Source organism: Lampris incognitus, chromosome 9 (genome assembly GCF_029633865.1).
Source record: "Lampris incognitus isolate fLamInc1 chromosome 9, fLamInc1.hap2, whole genome shotgun sequence".
Lineage (NCBI taxonomy): Eukaryota > Metazoa > Chordata > Actinopteri > Lampriformes > Lampridae > Lampris > Lampris incognitus.
The window spans coordinates 25,668,329-25,688,880 of record NC_079219.1 but is presented as its reverse complement, the minus strand read 5'-3'; the positions used below and the strand labels follow the sequence as shown (position 1 = coordinate 25,688,880).

Here is a 20,552-nt window from a genome sequence, read left to right as displayed (position 1 = left end):
CTCAGCCTCGAGGTCAACCCCTTCTTTAGTCTGTCTTGCTCTCTCACACACACACATGTAAGTGCACGCACGCAGACACATACACACACACACTATACAGAAGACACTCACTAGCCAATGAGGAAGAACACCTTTCAGTTGTGCTGTTTTTGGACCTGACTCTCAGCAGGGTTGGGTGTTTAACAAGTGTAAGAGGGTGGGGCAGGTTGAGAAGAATCAAGCTGGCCTTGGGACAATGGTAAGACCAGGCTGCTGTTTGATGGCTTTGAGCTTTGAGGCTGAGTGAATTGTTTATCTGCCTCCTCTGTGGCTCTCAACTCTGTTTCGGATTCACAAGACCGGCATTAGTATGAAATGACTTTGGTGTCAGTAGACAAGCGGAAAAAATCGTATTGGGCAGCACGGTGGCCTAGTGGTTAGCGCTGTCGCCTCACAGCAAGAAGGGCCTGGGTTTGAACCCCAGGGTTGTCCAACCTTGGGGGTCATCCCAGGTCATCTTCTGTGTGGAGTCTGCATGTTCTCCCCGTGTCTGCGGTGGGTTTTCTTCAGATGCTCTGGTTTCCCCCACCATCAAAAAAAGAAAAAAGAAAAAAGACATGCATGTTAGGGTTAATACTCCTGTCTGTACCCCTGACCGAGGCATCGCAAGACGAACTGGAGTTGGTCCCCAGGTGCTGCACGGCGGCTGCCCACTGCTCCTAGCTACACAGCTAGGATGGGTTAAATGCAGAGGAAGAATTGCCCCATGGGGATTAATAAAGGAGTAAAAAAAAAAAATGGTATTGCGTTCATGTCTGTCTGCCTGATTGTCTGTGTCTGCACATGTGCATATCTGTGTGTATTTGTTCGTGTATGTATTTGTTTGTGTATAACTGTTGTTTATGTGTATCTATTTGCGTTAGTATGCTAAAAGAAGTTGTTTTCCAACAATTGCTTTCTGTATCTTTTAACGGTCTGTACAACTAGTGCCAATGTGCTAACAGGCTGTATTTTATTGCTGGTCTGAGAACAGTCTGAGTCTCTCCAATTCATTTAAAATAGCCATTTAAGATCATACTAATTTATTCAACTTGTTTGATGATTGTTATAGATACCTGCAGCCAATTCACATGATAATCCACACAAAAGAAATTATGGTTTTAGTTTTGTTGATGGCAAGTGAATGCTCCAGTCACCAATGTTAATGTTTGCTTCTCAGGTCTTTATCATAAGAACATGTAGCATTACCTATGCAGCATGCCTGCATTCTCTTTATGACTGTTTACCTGAGCTCCTATGTATCTCAATAGGTAGAACAGTGGCAACATAAGATTTGTCTATAATAGCTATTTAATAAAATGAATTATCTATGACACTTTTTTGCTCCACAGGTCGGTATTGGACTCCCTTGCCCAGTGGGACAGCCCCATGCAAGTGAAGTTGTCCTGCTGGAAGTCGGGCCTAAACACCCTGTTGGTGGAGCTGCTGCCCTGGGCCCTGCTGGCCAACCACTCCCAGTGGGACCTCTGGCTGTTTGAGGGAGAGACAATTGTACTGCAGATACCAGCTGGCAAAGTCATCGTACCGCCCAATTTCAAGGTCACTAGCTATATATCCACATCCTGATGTTGATGTTCCACTTGAGAAAGACACTTGACAAACACTTGGTGAAAAGGACATTATAAAAATGAGCTTGCAGCATTCTGCATCCAAAAAAAAAAAAAAGCACTGGACTTGGCACTTTAAACAGGGCATTTAATAGGCAAAATTTTCCAGTCGGATCAAATTTATTATACAGTGAGAAAGCTAGGACTTGGCTGATCCGTCTACAGTCCACTATCATCTAAATACATGGACCATGTCGTATTTTATCCTTACAGCATACCAAGCTGTCCTTTTTTGTGCCAAGCCCTCAGAGCAGGGTAGCTTCAGTGATCTGACCTGCTCTTCAACCAGAAGGGTGGGACGCCTGACCATGATGCATAAAACACGAGATAATCTACCAAAGTTGCATGATCATTACATTAGCTGTCTAACTCATCTGTTGCCAAATGCTATCACCATATACTGTAGGCATGTCTTCTCACTAGAGCCCAAGATCAGTGCAAGAGGTCTGCTGATGGTTTTCCCTCTGAAAACATAAACACACACACACACACGCATACACACACATCCTGTTTGCAGCTGCTTACGCCAGTGCTAAGTGAGGAGGCAGCGTATCAAAGGATAAGGGCCGTTGCGCCTCAACGAAGGAACCAAAATAAAAAGTTGTGAATGTACAATAGCGTGTGAAATAGCAAACAAACACAAGCTAGTTTCCATAGCGCCCTATGTTGAGAAGAGAGAGAACTTGGCTATGGATCTCTGAGAACTGAAGAAACAGCGATCGAACACTGGAATTAGTTTTGCTTTAGTTTATACTCACTGACAGAAACTTTCAAAGGCCAAACGTACAATCAATATATGTCAGTCAGGCTCCAGCAGCATGGGCCAGTGGAGTAAATTACATCTTCCTGACATTGCCATTGAGTGGTCAAATACGCCTCATTCACATCCAGTGTTTCGTCATGAAGTGAATATGGAAAATGACTAAAATTGCTTGAATTGTGGCCACAGTTGATTAAAAATGTGTGACAAATTATTTAACAAGATCCAGTGCAGTCAAGTGTGATTATGAATACCACCAGGCATTACAGGCAGATGGATTTGACCTTTTGCTCTTCCCTTCCTCAATTCTCCATTTCTTCCTGATTGTAACCACGTACTCTTCTCCCCTTCTTACCCTCACTATCCCACACCGCCATCCTGACCCCCACACAATGCCTCTCAACACAGGAAGCCTTCCAGATAGGGATCTACTGGGCCCACACCAACACGGTCCACAAGTCCACAGCACTGAAACTGGTACATGACCTGACTTCTCCTCGATGGAAAGAGGGCTCAGGATCAGAGGTCGTTACACTGGATGAGGAGGGCTACGTGGAGGTGGACATTGCCCTCGGAGCATTCCCTGGAAGGCAGAAGGTCCGTGGGGACAAGTGTCAAACTTATAGCCTATCATATATTACAGCTTGAGGCGTCATGTAATAATTATATACTTTACAGATACTTTGCATTAATGTGATTGTCGTTTTCTGTTGCCTCATCACTTCTGGGTTTGATATTGGGTATCTTCTTCACATTTTCTGTAAACCTGACAAAGCATTTGTGTGTAAGAGTGGAAATACTTTTAACATCCTTTGTTTTATTTAGTTTTTTGTTTCCTGTTTTCTGACACATGGTTCTCTGTAGAGCCATAGCAACGTATCTAACAGCTGGTGAAAAAGCCTTCTGCTGACCTAACGGTGTCTGTTTCATCCGTAGTTGTGTCAGTTCTGTGTGTCTTCTATGGTGAGGCACGGTATCCAAATTCTGCAGATAGAGGACAGGATGATTCTAGTCAACAACACTCCTTACACCATACACTACAGGCCTCTGCTGTCTGACCACACACTGGAGACTAACGACCAGGTAAGAAAGAAAGAGAACATAAGATATATATTAATTTACAATTACTAAACCAAACAGGACACGAGAAACATGCATAAAGCAAACCTTAACAATGAGGAAAAACTCTTAGGGGCACTTAAGAAAAAGGAAATGTACCAGATGTAGTCATTTTGCCCCATGTCCTCACTACTCTTAACTTAATCCTCATTAGCTCAACCCAAGCACTGTCGTTTCCCCTTGTGGGCCCAACAAAAACAACCAGCCACAGATAATGTAGCTAACATGAACACAAGATGACTACCATTAAACCAGCTAGGTTATAACCTGCAAAAAGGCTGGTTGAAAAATATCAAAATCTCTTATTTCCTCATCTTTTTTTAAACGTGGAGAACACTTGCAGACATGCTTTTCCCCAGTGCTGGCAGTGCATTATAAAAATGAGTTCATAGGTGTACCTATGCAAAACTAAATGCTTAACTGCACGGAAGTGTATAACTGAAGCCTGCCCAGTCTAAGAGTCCCTTCCCCAGCCCAGTACTATGCAGTCAGCCCACTCTTGGAGAAGCGTTTGTGACTCCTGGTTCTTTAGCAGCCACCTCATAGTCTTTATGGTTGCTAACAGCAAGTATCTGTGTGTGTCTGTGTGTGTGTGTGTGGGGGGGGATTGCATGTTCATGTATGCATGTGCCCTTGCATGCATGCCCATGTGCCCATCTATGTATGTACTCCTGCATCATCTCTGCCCCAGACCACTTATGCCTCTGAAGCAAGTGGAACACACACACACACACACACACACACACACACACACACACACACACACACACACACACACACACACACACACACACACACACACACACATATGCATGGAAGGGATGTAGCAAGCCATTTTCCATCAGATCATATTGCTCCCCCTTTCTCTCTGTAGCGTTCTCACCATGTGGCAATAGCACTTCACAGGGACATTAGACAAACAGCCAGAATTGGATGCAGGTTTCCCCCTTGCTTTCATCTGCTGCTTGTCCCCAAAGAGAGTAACAATGCAGTGATGTCATTTAACGAGTCTTCAGATCCCCTTAAAGGAAGATGGCAGAGCTTGCCAGTCGCCACTAATTGACTGAACCCCCCTCTGCACACAAAAAAAAGACCTTAAAAAAACGAAATATCGGGCGATGGGCTTAACAATAACACAGACCACAAACAAGGCTAGGAATGTCTTTCTAGTGGAGCTATTCATCATGCTTAATGCCTAATCCCAGCAGTACTCAACTACTCACTGCTCACTGGCTGCTAAACCAGCACAGCAGGGCTCCTCTGCTACCAATTTAACACTGAGCTCAGCAGGGGAAAGAGGGGAATACAATAACATTGTGGCTTTGCCATGTATCTTTTTATGAAACCACTCGCTTCTTCTTTTTCTGCACTCCCTTTCTTCTCTGCATGTCTTCTACGTCCCATCTCGTACCCTTCTTTCTCAACCTCTTTATATTGCCTCTCCTTTTTTTCTCCTTTATCTACTCCTTCTTTCTTTGCCTTGTTTTTGTTATCTTGTTGACCTTATTCCCACTGCCTTTTTCCTTCCACCCCGGCTGCCCTCCCCTCTGCTATCTCACCTCTCTCCACTCTGCCTTTCTTTTCATATGCTCACCTGTTTTTTACTCTTTTCTCCTGTATCTCATCCTCTCTGTATGCCTCATTGCTTCCTTCCTCTCCCCATTCCTTACCTTCATGCTATTCTCTCCTCTCCTCTAGCTGTGTGAGCTGTCAGACACAGCAGTGTTCACCCTGGCCCCTGCAGAGGAAAACGCTCCGGCCCGAGCCCTCTCTGTGCCTTGCTGGGACCTGCTCCGAAACAGCGTACAGAGGGAGGTGGAGTCCCCTCTGCCCCTCAGGCACATGCTCTTCAGCCTGCTTCCCGGGGGTGAGACTACAGCCGGGGCTGGATCCACATCATGGAGCCTCCCTGCCCCAATCAGAGCGGACATCCCCCGGAGGAGTGTGTCGGTTCCTTGGGAAGTGTGCTCCAGCGGTGGTCTGAGCAGCAGGTGGGTGAAGTGAAGCATCTCTGGTTTACTGGCTGTGACAGTCAGTCAGTCAGAGCAGGGCACAAAACCCTGTCTGGCACAGCACATTAAAGAGGAGTCTCAGCTGGTGGCAGCCTGTTAAACACTGGCCATGAAACACAGAGATCAATGCCCTCATCGTTTCCCTCGTTCACTTTCAGTGCTCGTCTTTTTCACACGCTCCCTCTTTGTCCGTCTAACTTTTTTTACTTTTTCTCTCACTTTCTCTCTCCCTCTCGTTCGTCTTTTAATCAGGGGTGGCCTTGCTGTAAAGCTTATTACAGGACTGTTTGGACAGATTTCTCATTACAAAGAACACAGACATCGTACATGATTAGGCCCATGAGCAGAGTAATTTTTATATCAATTCTTTCCTCGCAGATACATATTCCATTTGTGTTTGTGGTTGTTGATTGGCCAGCTGTGGTTCCCTCATTCACATTGTGTCAAAGGCGTGTGTGTGTTTGTATCACATATAATCTCAAACACACACACACTCACACACAGCTCCATACCAGCCAAAACACACAGACTTGGACACGCATGCATTGCGCGTGTGTGTTCATGCCTGGTTTTAATTAGGGCTCTGCCCATGGGTTCACCTCAGGGACAAGAAGATGGACAGAGGAGTAATGTGACGTGTGTGTGTGTGTGTGTGTGTATGTGTGTGTGTGTGCGTGCGTGCGTGTGTATTGTTTGTTTGTTTGTTTGTTTCAGAGCCTTGGTCCTCACATACCAGGAGCACCTCGGGGTGACATACATCACTCTGAATGAGGACCCCTGCCCGCGCATGCTCATTCACAACAGCTGTCCTATCCCACTCCTGCTGAGGGAGAATGTCAAAGGTAAGTGGAGGCATCGAACTGATTTGTTTTGTTCTGCTTCTTTTTTTTTTGTCTTTATTTTTTTTTTTTTTTGCTTCACTTACACTCCGCTCTATTGTTCTTTTCTGTTTCCCATTCCAACCTGCATACTACACTAGACACTATTGTGCTTTTGTGCGTTCCTTCACTGTCAATTTATGTACATACATATATAGTCTATGCCCATACAATATTTACCCCTTTGGGGGTGTCTGGGTAGCGTAGCGGTCTATTCTGTTGCCTACCAACATGGGGATCTCCAGTTCAAATCCCTGTTACCTCCAGCTTGGTCAGGCGTCCTTATAGACACAATTGGCTGTGTCTGCGGGTGGGAAGTCGGATGTGGGTATGTGTCCTGGTCGGTCGGGGCGCCTGTTCGGGGGGGAGGGGGAACTGGGGAGAATCGCGTGATCCTCCCACGCACTACGTCCCCCTGGTGAAACTCCTCACTGTCAGGTGAAAAGAAGCAGCTGGCGACTTCACATGTATCCGAGGAGACATGTGGTAGTCTGCAGCCCTCCCCGGATCGGCAGAGGGGGTGGAGCAGCGACCGGGACGGCTCGCAAGAGTGGAGTAATTGGCCAGATACAATTAGGGAGAAAAAGGGGGGGAGGGGACATTTACCCATTTGCACATTTTGTGTGTCAAACACAGACACAAACTGTTCCTTCATTCATTAATTTATTCATCCATACACATATAACCATTTATTACATAGTTTATTAACCATCAATTACATAGTTTAATTGGTTCTACAGTTTCCGAAGTAAAAAATTATAAAATATCCCTGCTCTTGTCCCACTTCTCTTAGAAACCCCAAGGACGGAGGTGTACTGTTGTCCTCTGCCTCCGTACTGCTCTCTGCACCATGAACTCTACCAGCACTACTCAGGTTTCCCAGAGTGCAGGCAAAAAGAGTCACTGCCCAGCCTGCTTCTTAAAACCACCTTAGACCACACCAGCACTGACTGGACCGACCCCATAGATATCAACAGTCCTGGCACACAGGTAAAAAAAAAACACACACACACACACACACACACACACACACACACATATCTCATACCATGCAGAAATATGGGTCCACGAGTATGGAGTTTGTAAAACACTTTACACTAATGAAGGGCTAACAAGCCAAAACATTTGCCATTTGTCCTCCTCCCAGGTGTAAAAATAGAATAAATAAAAAAGACATCATCAAGAAAAATTTGGAGTGCACAAGTCCTGACTTTGAAATATTTAGCGTTGTTTACTCAACACTCGAAATTCTGTGCTGGGTGGACCCCGCTACATGAAATCTGTTAGGGGTGTCCAAGACACATAACAGAAATCTGCTGTCTGTTATTTATAGATTTTACACATGTGAGGGATTGTTACGCCCTTGTTAAATCATACAGTCGCAGAAATGATGCACTCTCACCATCCCACATCACAATCAGTTAACCTGTTTGTGTGTGTGTGTGTGTTCTTGTACTCTTATATTTGTGAGGACCAATATCTACTACTACCACTAATATTACTACCAATAATTATTTTAATACTTTATATATATTTGGCCATTCATTTTTAGGGCTAGGGTTTGGATTTGGGGTTAAGGTTAGAATTTGGATTAGGTTAAATTTCGGGTAAGAGTCAAGGTTAGGCATGTATTTCTGATGGTTAAGGTTAAGGTTACAAACTAAGGATTAAATTTAGTCAGTGAGGGTCCTCACAAGTTTAGAAAAACAAACGTGTGTGTGTGTGTGCGTGTTGCACGCGCCACTGAGATAAGGTAGCCATCGCACAAGTACTTTAGCATGTAGGAGGCATTGTGTAATGTTTGTTGTTGTGTCTAACTGATGGGAGGTTCACGTTTAGGCCAGGGCTGTCTAGTGTCTCTGGTTACTGTGAGGTCACAGTCTGACCCTTGTGGGAGGGGTGAAAGGTCAAGGGTTGGACTTGTTATGTCTGCTCAGTCTGCTCCTCAGCAGGGCTATTCTTCCTGCCCTAAGAGGAGGGGCTGATCACTCTCACCCTGGAGTAGTGAAGGTCAAAGGCAGACATATGTACACACTAAAAAAGAGACATTCACACACTCACACACACACAAACATTCAACAACATGATGGGTTAAAGTCAGCTCAGCACAACATAAGTCAAAGTCATCCATGCTTTAGTTTTCATTTTCTCTCATTCTTATACACTAACAGATGGAAAACACACACACGTACGCGCACACACAAACACATTTATAGACACTCACACACAAGTCTGATCTTTTTCTGTATACAGTACTCAGCTACCTTAGAGACCAAGTCATATTTTTCTATTACATTACTAGTCTATTATTACATTAGTCTATTACTGTGGGGAGAGTAATTGTCCTCAAAACCCTCTTATACTCTTTTGGCATAAGAGGTGGTAATGAAAGAGGTTCTGGCTGAAGAATGTGCCAAGACAGAGGGTAATTTGTTTAATATCCAAAATAAGAGCTTGAACAATAAGTTCTGACCAGCACTAACTGAAAAAGCTAATTTCAATCTGCCAAAATACATATCTCTCTGTGTTGTGTGGTTCCTAAGGTGGTGTTCCTGCCAGGCTTTGGCTGTCTCTACATAGATGTGACTTATGAGAGAGGAACCTTGGTTCTGTCCCTGGCACCGGAGGGCGATTTGGACTCTGTGCTGGGTCTGCACAGTGGGTATGGATAGAAAAGTCTTTTTGCTTCTTCTTCTTTTTTTTTTTCTATTGTTGTTGAATGTTTCTGTTTTGTTGTTTGCTTCAACAAATTAGAACCATTTTTTTAAGAATGCTTCCCTGCACACTGTCCGTCATGCTCTCAGGAAATCTGTGTTCTCCTTGTGTCGTATTTATTTTGAATTTGACAGTGCTCTGGTGTTTGGTTGGTACAGCCCTGATGTTAAGGTAGCATGTGTCACTTTCACCACAGGAGGGCAACAAAGCCTTCTTGTGCTGTCAAGTCAAGTCGATTTATTTGTATAGCCCAATATCACAAATTACAAATTTGCCTTGGGGCTTTACAGCAACACAACATCCTGTTCTTAGACCCTTACATTGTATAAGAAATAACTCCTCAAAAAAAGCCTTTAACAAGGAGAAAAAATAGGAATAAACCTCAGGGAGAGCAACTGAGGGGGGATCCCTCTCCCAAGACGGACAGACATGCAATGGCTGTTGTGTGTACAGAATAGAACACAATTTACAGAATACAACATTGAAAGAGGATAACAGAATTGTAATGGAATTATAACTTATATGAAGATTATGATGAGGAGGATGCCAAGCAGTTTCCAGATGTCACCTGAACAGCCTAGGACCTGAGCCTCGTGACCACCATCACCATGTAGACCTAGCAAGAGGACAGACTACACATACACACGGGGCAGACTCACATCACACTATTCCCATGCACGGGAGAAGACACATGAAAAAACATAATTCACACATCGGAGAGAGAGAGGAATACAACATTGAAACAGGATAACAATATTTTATGGATTTATAAGATATATAAAAATGTGATGAGGAGGATGCTGAGCAGCGTCCAGGTAGCAACCACCATCACCATGGAGACCTGGGAAGGGGACAGACTACACGTGCACACAGGGGAGACTCACATCACACCATTTACATACATGGGAGAAGAGACAAGAGAATACATCATTCAGAGAAAGAGAAAAGACGTGTGAGAGCAAGGAGAACAGTTGCAATAGTCTATACTCTATAATCTCATCGGCAGAACAGTGCCTGGTAAATTCATTAAGACAGAAACCGACTCACAATGCAGTACAGGTCGCGAACTACTAAATTTAAAGGCAACTAATTTTACGCTGTCGTGAACTACCAAAATTAAAGGCAACTAATTTTAGGCTAAGGCAAAATGATGAGTTTAAGTTTGGATTTAAAGGACTCAACAGACTCTAGGTTGTCGGCAGCAAGCAGGTTATTCCATGAGAACGGGGCCCGATAGGACAAGGCCTTGCCACCAGCTGACTTCTTTTTTTGGGGGGGGGACCCCCTTCCCCCTTTCTCTCAGTTGGACTTGGCCAATTCTGGTCGCTGCTCCACCCCCTCTGCCAATCCGGGGAGGGCTGCAGACTACCACATGCCTCCTCCGATATATGTGGAGTTGCCAGCCGCTTCTTTTCACCTGACAGTGAGGAGTTTTACCAGGTGGACGGAGCACGTGGGAGGATCACGCTATTCCCCCAGTTCCCCCTCCCCCCCAACAGGCGCCCCGACCGACCAGAGGAGGCGCTAGTGCAGTGACCAGGACACATACCCACATCTGGCTTCTCACCCGCAAAAACAGCCAGTTGTGTCTGTAGGGACGCCTGACCAAGCCGGAGGTAACACGGGGATTCGAACCGATGATCCCCGTGTGCTTATCTAAGGAAAGGCTAGGATTAAAGGTAACACCAAGATTTTTGGCTGCCACACTTTGTGAAATCAGTGTTGTTAAGCATTATTGTTACTGACCAGCATATCAGTTTTATCTGAATTTAAAAGCAGGAAATGTAGTGATGCAATTTTTCACAGCAGACAAGCAGGCCTCTAAATTAGTCATTTGAATATGATCATCAGCCCTTATAGGCACATACAGCTGAGTATCATCCGCACAGCAATGGAAATTTATTCCATGACTGCGTATAATTTGGCCATGAGGTGAAATATAAAGATAGAAAAGTAGAGGGCCAAGAACCAAGCCCTGAGGTACAACATATTTAACATCAGAGAATGTCGATGTAATATAATTATAGCAGACAAACTGTGTTCTTCCTGATAAGTAGGACTTAAGCCAAGAGAGAACTAGGCCAGAGACACCAAAATTACAATTTATTCTAGTATACAATGATCAGTGGTGTCAAAGGCTGCACTGAGGTCCAGGAATAGAAACACAGAAGTGGAATCAAGTCAAGTCAAGTCAATTTTATTTGTATAGCCCAATATCACAAATTTGCCTCAAGGGAGGCAATCAGAGTCCATTGCAAGTAAAAAAATCATTTACCACTCTGTTTAGAACGGTTTCAATGGAATGATAGGCCCTTAAACCCAATTGAAAAGGTTCATATAATTTTCTTCTCTATGGTTCAAAAGTTGTTGATATATAACTTTCTCTAGTACTTTAGAAAAGAATGGAAGATTAGGGACTGGTTGATAGTTATTAAGAGACCCTGGATCGAGGTGCAGTTTTTTAAGTAGATGTTTGACCACAGTTGTCTTAAAACTGCTGGGAACAATGTAAGTAGTAAGTGATAAATTAACAATGTCTAGCATTGTAGGTCCCAGTAAAGGCCAGAGGTCTTTAAAAAGTCTTGCTGGTAAAGGGTCAAGTAGGCAAGTAGTTGGTTTAGAAACTGACACGAGCTTAATCAAAGTATCAATTAGAGATAGTCTCAAAAGCTGTAATAACAGGGACTATCAGTGACTCATTCTATCCACCTTATTCCTAGCCACCATACCTTGCGTGAATTATGGGCGCGACATTCGGTATGTCCTGTCACTGAGCCGGAACCGGCATTTTCCATGGTAACAGTATGCTAACCGCCTTTCTTAGAGCAATTTGTATGGCGTCTCATTCACTCATGAAGAATACCTTTGCCATCCGTAATAGATGGTTGGGAAGATGACGTGAAGAAGTGGTCTCGTGTCACATACGGTAGCGTTTTTAGCTATTTTTTTGAGTCCGTTGCCTGTGATGGTAAGACGATGAGCAATTTAAAAAGCTCAGAGGCGTACCAATATCTACACAGCAATAAAGCTGGCCGGGTGTTATTTAAGTATGTTGGAAATGACCTTGTCTACCTAAAAGCAGACATAGAGCTGAGTCAGAGCCTGCACGTATCTCATCATAAGGCTTGGGTGCTAGCGTCAGTGACAGGTGACATACAGACTGCGGGTTGTTCATGTGTTGCCGGGCCAGGACACTCTTGTAGTCATGCAGCAGCAGTTTTGTGGAAGGTCAGTAAAGTAATGACATGAAAATACATGAAAAATGTGACTGGCAGTCTGTCCAGGGTGTCCCCCTGCCTGCTGCCCAATGGCTGCTGGGATAGGCTCCAGTATCCATGCAACCCTGATAAAGATAAGCGGCTTGGATAATAGATGGATGGATTTTTACAAATAAATTTACTGAACCGAAAATTGTACAGTACTTCAATCAATTCACTGCGTAATATGATGATGTTGTTGTTGTTGTTGTTGTACACAATCTCAAATCTCACAACTAACTACATGCATTTAGTCAAGTACTGTGCTTGAGTGCAATTTTGAGGTACTTATACGTTACTTGAGTATTTACATTTTATACTATACTATTCTTAGTGCAACCTCAACCAACTACAACATTAAAGTTGCCTACGGCTTACATATTAATGCGTCAATATTATTCAATAACAATATAATAGAACAGAACTGACAGTAGCCACGATGCATTATTGAGTACTTTTACTTTTGATTCTTTAAGTACATTTTGTTGCTGATCATTCTGTACTTTTACATTTTGAATTTTGAATGCAGAATTTTTACTTGCAGTGGAGTATTGTTATACTGTGGTATTGCTACTTTTACTTACTAAGTAAATGATCTGAGTACTTCTTCCCCCACTGTTGAATAATGAACTAAGGTTATTTCATTTGACCTTTTGAAACATCTTGCTAAATCAACTATGACAAAGTTCTAAGTTTCATCAGCGTCAACAGGATTTGGTCTACAACTGGCATTGATAATGATGTGGGGGCAAAACCTTGTAAGCAAGACACAAGCATGTTGAGCTCTAGTAGTGGAATCCCTGTGTAGAGCAGGCAGTCTGCATCATCTTTTCAGTGTAGCATCTGCAACAGACAGCGACCTCTCAGGGGATGGTGTTGTTGTCAAGCCACATGTGATGGTTGTTCCTTTGGAGTAGCTGTGGTCCTCCATTGCTGGGTCTGCCCACTCTGTTTGAGCATCATGAAAAGTCTTTGAATAGGACCTGGCTCCTCAGAAACCTCCATCTCACCAGACTCATCTACAGATAATATAATACATAAAGTGCATATTTAGGTCACAACATTTTTTGAATTATTTTATTTAACCTTTATTTTTAGAGGTAATCCTGTTGAGACAACGGGGTCTCATTTTCAAGACAGACATGCCCTGGAACAAACATAAACAATACAATACAACACTGAGTTACAGACAGACAGGTTGATCAGTACAAAACACAAAAAAACACGAGATGTAGTTATCAGTAGTTATCAATTCAAGCAGATGGAAAAGTAAACAAAGACTGACAGAAATCAAATGTACATACATTTTAAGTACAATGTTCAGATAATATGAATTAATTATTAGTTCATGATATTATTTGTGAAGGATCTGGAAAGGCAAATAATAATGACAAATTAGGGCTACTTTAAATAAACAATTTTAAACACTTTGCCTTACTTGTAGCTGTTGTCAGACTATTCTCGACTGCAAATAAGCACTCTAAACCAAGTGGTGTTGTATGGGGGGACTAGGGTTGGTTAATTAGAATCTAACTTGCACACAGACATCAGGATACATAGCCTAGGTTTAATATTTTCAAAATAAATATTCTGTATCTGTTGGTTAAAACGGGAGGAAATTAGCACCTGCCAAATAAAGGGTAATGTTAAATGTCCATAGCAAGTAAAAATTTCAGGTCACCTGCCTGCCATGACAGACAGGTTTTTCATGTTTGAACATGTTGTTTGTTATGGCCAATCCATGACTGGCACAGAAGTCCAATAACAAGGCACCACTCTGGTTCAGATTGGGGAGGCCGTTCCTCCCAATCATGCCCCTCCAGGTTTCTCCATCATTGCCCACGTGAGCGTTGAAGTCCCACAGCAGAACTACAGAGTCCCGAGGTGGAGCCCTATCCAGGACACCACCCAGAGACTCCCAAGAAGGCCGGATACTCCAAACTGCTATTCGGTGCATAAGTACACACAACAGTCAGAGCACTTCCCCCCAGCGACTCGCAGTCGTATAGAGGTGACCATGTCATTCCCCGCGGAGAACTCCAACACGGCGGCACTCAACCGGGGACTTGTGAGTATCCCCACACCCGCCCGGCGCCTGTCACCTTGGCCAACTCCAGAAAAGTAATGAGTCCAGCCCCTCTTCCAGGAGTTTGGTACCAGAGCCCATGCTATGTGTGGAGTTGAGCCCAACTATATCTAAACTTAGCACAAAAAGTAAGGAAATGTGTGTTTGGTAGATTATTTCTTTGTTGTAACAATGCTTCTTGGCAATAAATCTTATATCAGGCACCTGATTGTCAGCACCTGGGGTACCAGAGGCTCAAAACAAGAGTCAATAGCAACAGCAAAATAAGCTGTTTGGCATTGGCAGAGAAGATTTGGCAAATTTTTCATGGGCACAAGCCACATACTCAGCTCTGCTGCTCATCCCATAAATGCATGTTCCTTACAAATGTGGTACCATTTAAAAGGAAAATACACAGGCTTTCCAACGGTATAAGATATATTGCCAAGAAGCATTGTTACAACAAAGAGATAATCTACCAAACACAAATTTCCTTACTTTTTGTGCTAAGTATAGTTGGTACCGCTCCACCTCCCGCACCAGCTCAGGCTCCTTCCCTGCCAGAGAGGTGACATTCCACGTCCTGAGGACCAATCTGTGATGCCGGAAGTTGGCACGCCCTGGTCCCCAACTTTGCCTGCCACGCGGCCTGCATTGCACCCTACCCCAATGCTTATCCCCACGTGTGGTGGGTCCACAGGGTGATAACTTGACTATTGTAATGCACTTTATTGTGGTGTCAGCAAGGGCTCCATCCACCATCTGCAATTGGTACAAAACGCCGTTGCTCGGCTCATTACCAGGACAAGGAAGCATGACCATATCACTCCTGTGCTTGCCTCACTACACTGCCCTGTTATATTGATTTTAAAATTTTACTGCTCACTTTTAAGACTTTAAATGGTCTTGCTCCTTCATATATTTGTGATTTACTGACTTGGTGTATGCCCCCTCGACCATTAAGATCTGCAGATGGAGCCCTGCCAGTTATTCCCAGGACTCGGTATGTTACAAAGGGTGATCGAGCTTTTGCTGTTAGAGCCCCCACACTTTGGAATGCTCTTCCTATTGAACTAAGACAAACCTAGTCTCTAGCTTCTTTTAAATCTCGTCTTAAAACTTTTCTTTTTATAAAAGCTTTTACAAATGTTTGATATTTGTTTTTATTTGTACTGTTTTTATTTTTACTCGTACTTATTTGGTCTGGGTTTTTTTGTGAAGCACTTTGTAACATTGTTTTAGAAAAGTGCTATATAAATAAAATTATTATGAATTATTAAATACAATAATGCTAACTGCAACTAGGCTGTTGTGTTGCTGTAAAGCCCACTGAGGCACATTTGTAATTTGTGATATTGGGCTATACAAATAAAATTGACTTGACTTGACTTAAGCTTGAAGCTAGTAAACAGACCAGGAACGAAAGGCTGCCCACTAACACAAGAGTTGATTGAGAAAAAAAACAAACAATTTAGCCATAAGTGAACTAAGCAGAGAAAATAACGTAAGCAGTAAGACAAATTAAGAGGTTAGAGCAGAATATAGAGAAGAGAGAGTAAGAGAATAAACAGCAGTTAGCGATCTCTCGAAGGCGGAAGCCTGAAGTTCGAAGAACAAACACTGTAGGCTAACGGCTGACTGCTGGCTTGTAAAAGCATGCTCAGCAGATCAGAAATCGAACCCTACAATAAAGCTAGCTGCTAAGCTAGGCTAAGCTCGAAGCTAGTAAACAGACTAGGAACGAAAGGTTACTCACTAACACAAGAGTCGTTTGAGAAAGAAAACTAGTGAATCTATCGATAAGCGATAATGCTGCAATCTATCGATAAACGATAATGCTGCAATCTATCAATAATGCTGCATTCCATTCAAAGTCCAAGATTGGAATTTCAGTTGGAATTTCCAGTTTCCGGCCTCCAAGTGTTCCAGGTGCAGGATGCCAAACATAAACAAAAAACATGGCTGAGCGGGATAAACTTGTGTCTTTATCGGCAAATGTATAAACAATTGAATTGTCAGCAGTGCTGCCTCCTTGCATACATGAACAAAACAGAGGAATAACTTTTGTGCAGAGATAACTTTCAGAGATTGTTTACCATAACCAGCTACATAATAACATTGTCGGACATATTTTGACATCAATTTACATACAGAACAGGTTTTACTATATGATAGTATGTATTATCATAATTAAATACAGGCAAATATACTTTATGTTGCCTTAATTGATGGTTTACTATTAACACTGTGCGCCTCCATGGGCGCTGCCATTGTTGTGTGACGTCAGACAACTGCTTCTCCATGAAGTCAGGGTAGATGGATTTGCCTCACATGTACAAGTAGGAACTCCGACTTGTAAGTGGTATTCCATTGTACTTTCTAGTAGGAGGTCAGAAAATCTCAACTTCCAAGTTGCACAGAGCACAGAAAATGGCATAATCAGTACGACAAATGAAGAGGTTAGAGCAAAATATAGAAAAGAAATGAGAAATTAAGAGAATAAACAGCAGTTATCGATCTCATGAAGCCAAATCTTACAAAGCCGGTAAGACCGCAAAGTAAAACGTATCTGTTGAAAAGATTGCATCATAGCTGAATGAATCAACGTGACAGTTGATTTCATACTGTAATGCATACATTACATTAAGCGCAAAGCCATCCTGAAAGGCAAAACAACAGTTTGCTGTAATCAAATAGCAGCCAGTAAACTTTTAATGGCAGTGGGCCAAAGTGGTAGCTTTACAATTTACAATTTTATTTAGCAGACGCTTTTATCCAAAGTGACATACATCTGGGAGCTGATACAACACAAGAAAGGATCTAAGCAGGAGAGAACAATACGAGTACGTGCCATAAAGCTAAGTTTGAGTCCAACAGGACATAGGTGCCAACAGGCAGTGCACAAAAGTGATGCATAGAGTGCACAGAAGCAGATTTTTTTTTCTTTTTTTCTCATCAGTCCATCAAGTGCAGAGGTGTTCGCAAAAGAGCTGGGTCTTTAGTCTTTTCTTAAAGATTGAGAGGGACTCTGGCTATCGAACAGAGTTTGGTAACTCATTCCGCCACCGTGGAAGAGTCTAGCTAGTGACTTAGGGCCCTGTTGTGGTAGTATCAGGCACCTTTCAATGGCAGAGTGAGCGGGAGGGAGCATAGACGTGAATGAGGGCATTCAGGTAGGCAGGAGCTGTTTCAGTTGCTGTTTTGTAAGCGAACATCAGGGTTTTGAAATTGATGTAGGTAATGCATGTAACCTGTAACACAAGTGTGCTATGAACCAAATTTGTCTCTCTCTCCTATGAATTCTTTGTTAAAGGAATTCAGATAACAACCACCATGCTTGTGGCCAGGTCATTCTAAATTATTGCACCCAAACATTTTATGTCATTTAAAAACTCATGATTTAAAAACTTATGTGGTATTTTCTTGCTAGAAGACAACAGTGAAAGACCCTGAAATGAAAGATGTGAAAGCCCAGAACATAGCCAAGACAGTCATCAGTGTCAAATTAAAAACGTTTATTTATCCTGTGTGGTAAATGTTAGAATATTTATTGGTTTTCCAGGTCTCCCTTACAGAAGCTGACCTTTAGGGTTCTCCTTACTGAGGCCAGCATGGTGCTTAGTGATGACATCACAAGCCCCTCAGGGTCCGTGGAGTTGATGAGATTTACCTTAACGAAGCTTCTCCTCAACGTGACCCCAGCCCCCGCCTGCCTACCCCCCGAGCTAGGAAACAACCCCGGCTCAGGCTCTGCTACCATCACTGCCCTGATACCTGACAGCTATGTTGTAGAGCTCTACTGCGCCAGCCTCCAGATAGACAACCAGCTTTACAACCGTGCCAGCTTCCACTTCCCTGTGCTGCTCTGCCAGGAGCAGAGGGGGGGAGCAGAGATGGGAAGCCCATGGAGCAGTGATTCCAACCTCACCTTGTCTCCAGAGGCCCTGGAGGAATTTAAGCACTCCTGTTTCCTGCAACTGGAGCTGACTCTGGGCGGAGATGGACAAACTGTGGAGCAGGTTAGTTTTGATTTCACTGCATAGTACTAACTCAGCCAATGAATCAGCTCTGCATATTGTCACCATTTTACAAAATATAAGTAGAAGCAGCATAGAATATGATTGCAGCATATATTAACAATAACACTCGTTCTGTCCAGGCAAACGGTTTGTCCAAGTAAGTAGGTCTCCTCTGCCACAACATTAAAGCATAAATTCTCATCTGCCCAGGTCACCTTCCAGCTCCAGCCTGCCAGAGTCTACCTCGAAGACACCTTTGTTTACTATATTAAAACCCTGTTTCACACCTACATCCCGGACACTGCCATGTCCTCCACCACTGCCAACGTGCAGAGACAAAGGAGCCATGGAGCAGCCCCTGTCCTCCCTGAGCAGGTTCCTTTAATAGTAACATCTTTTTATTACCTAGCTGAAAGTGATGCTGAATGTAGTCTGTCGATGTTCTGTTCTGTTTCTGTTATTTTTAAGTTTTACTTTCTTCTTTGTGTCCTTGCTGAAAATTTGAAAAAAAATTACCCTCTATAAATGAAAATGCTGTTTATATAAAGTATGTGTATTGCTGTAGATTATCTTTAAAACTGTCATCCTCCTATTATCATGTTCTCTGCATCTCCTTCAGGTGGTTCAGTCAGCACAGGCGTTGGTCCACCCTGTGCAGCTCCACAGGCTGGCCATCCAGCCAGTCAGCCTGCTGGTCAGCATCCATGCTTCCCTGAAGCTGTACATCGCCTCAGACCATACACCGCTGTCCTTCTCCCTGTTTGAGAGGGGACCGCTCTTCACCACATCGCGACAACTGGTGCACGCTCTGGCCATGCACTATGCTGCTGGAGCCCTCTTCAGAGCCGGTACGTGGTGTCAGTGAAAGGTGGGGGGGGGCAAAGGTAGACTTTTGCAGAGAAGGAGGCAGACATACAAGCTGTTCTCTCCATCAGCTGCTGTCTGATATTCACCCACACTCCACAACATTCAAATCCCGAAACACGTTTTTTCCGGTGAATGTGTACCATACACATTTACACCAGAATGATAATGTTGTTTGCACTTAAATGTTCTACATTCTCCAGGACATACATTTGGCCTCTGTATCTGACACACTTGATGTCTGAAGAGAGAGAATACATTTAATTTCATACATTTAATTTCACTCAGTCGCTCATCTCAGAGTTTGTCACTGAGCCCAATAGTTCCAACTCACTCCTGTGAATGTTCAACAAGTGAGTTTTTCAGCAACAACATTTAATTCCAGGAAGTAAATACTAAAACCTGAAGCATTAAAAAAGATCCAAAGCTTCTCATTATCACAATTTATCATCCTAACAACTGTTTTTAATCTCATCTCATGTTTCATGCCGCATGTGTAGGCTGTACATTATAGTTATTATCTATACACAGTCACGATGTCCAGAGTGAGCAGGCCTCGTATCGCCCCTGTAACTCTCTCTTGCGTTGTCCTCCTGTCTATTAAGAGCCCCATGGTCTGTTCCCCTCTCCACATGGTATGATTTAACCCCAGTCATTTCCACCTCAGAAATCACTGCTCTGGCCAGTGGCTTCCTCTGTGCTGTCTCTCGTTAGAGCCCTCGCTTCTGCTCGTATTTCAATGGCCCACACTCTCTTCTCCTCTACCTGAGTCTTACAGTTGCAGAGCAGATCCACAAAGCAGTGCATTCTGGAACTGATTTGCATTAGATGTACTGTACCACATCCGCACATGCAAAAAATAAAAACATATAGCCTACTGGACACATACACAAAAAATAGGCTCCAGTATGACTCAAGCCTGTAAACATTAGCTCCTGTCAAGGCTTTATGCTCCACCAAAACCACAACTGGAAGAGCATGTAAAGCAGAAAAGACCACTAGGCCCCAATGGAATTGATTTCCTACCATTAGAGCCCATCACTCATGCAGAAATTGACAGAGAATAAGAACAGAGTGGTCTGGCGTCTTGAGAAATGGCTGTTTGATTTTGTGATGCAATTGTCAGTGCATAAATATCAATGAGCCGTGTTACTAGAGACGACTGTATGGTGGAATGAGAGAGGTGAGATAGCACAGAGCTGTAAATCTAGTACTGG

At 43.3% G+C, this 20,552-nt stretch overlaps 1 protein-coding gene across 1 annotated transcript in view; it reads left to right on the top strand.

The window, feature by feature from the left end:
- The window catches only part of LOC130117622 (intermembrane lipid transfer protein VPS13B-like), a 457,273-nt gene that overhangs the window by 422,501 nt on the left and 14,220 nt on the right, over nucleotides 1–20,552 (top strand). The window contains exons 52-61 of the mRNA XM_056285747.1: nucleotides 1,371–1,578; nucleotides 2,815–3,003; nucleotides 3,343–3,489; nucleotides 5,224–5,516; nucleotides 6,252–6,379; nucleotides 7,209–7,405; nucleotides 8,959–9,077; nucleotides 18,015–18,471; nucleotides 18,682–18,846; nucleotides 19,091–19,319. Of these exons, the coding sequence (XP_056141722.1) occupies nucleotides 1,371–1,578; nucleotides 2,815–3,003; nucleotides 3,343–3,489; nucleotides 5,224–5,516; nucleotides 6,252–6,379; nucleotides 7,209–7,405; nucleotides 8,959–9,077; nucleotides 18,015–18,471; nucleotides 18,682–18,846; nucleotides 19,091–19,319 (2,132 nt within the window). The remainder of the gene's footprint in view (nucleotides 1–1,370; nucleotides 1,579–2,814; nucleotides 3,004–3,342; nucleotides 3,490–5,223; nucleotides 5,517–6,251; nucleotides 6,380–7,208; nucleotides 7,406–8,958; nucleotides 9,078–18,014; nucleotides 18,472–18,681; nucleotides 18,847–19,090; nucleotides 19,320–20,552) is intronic.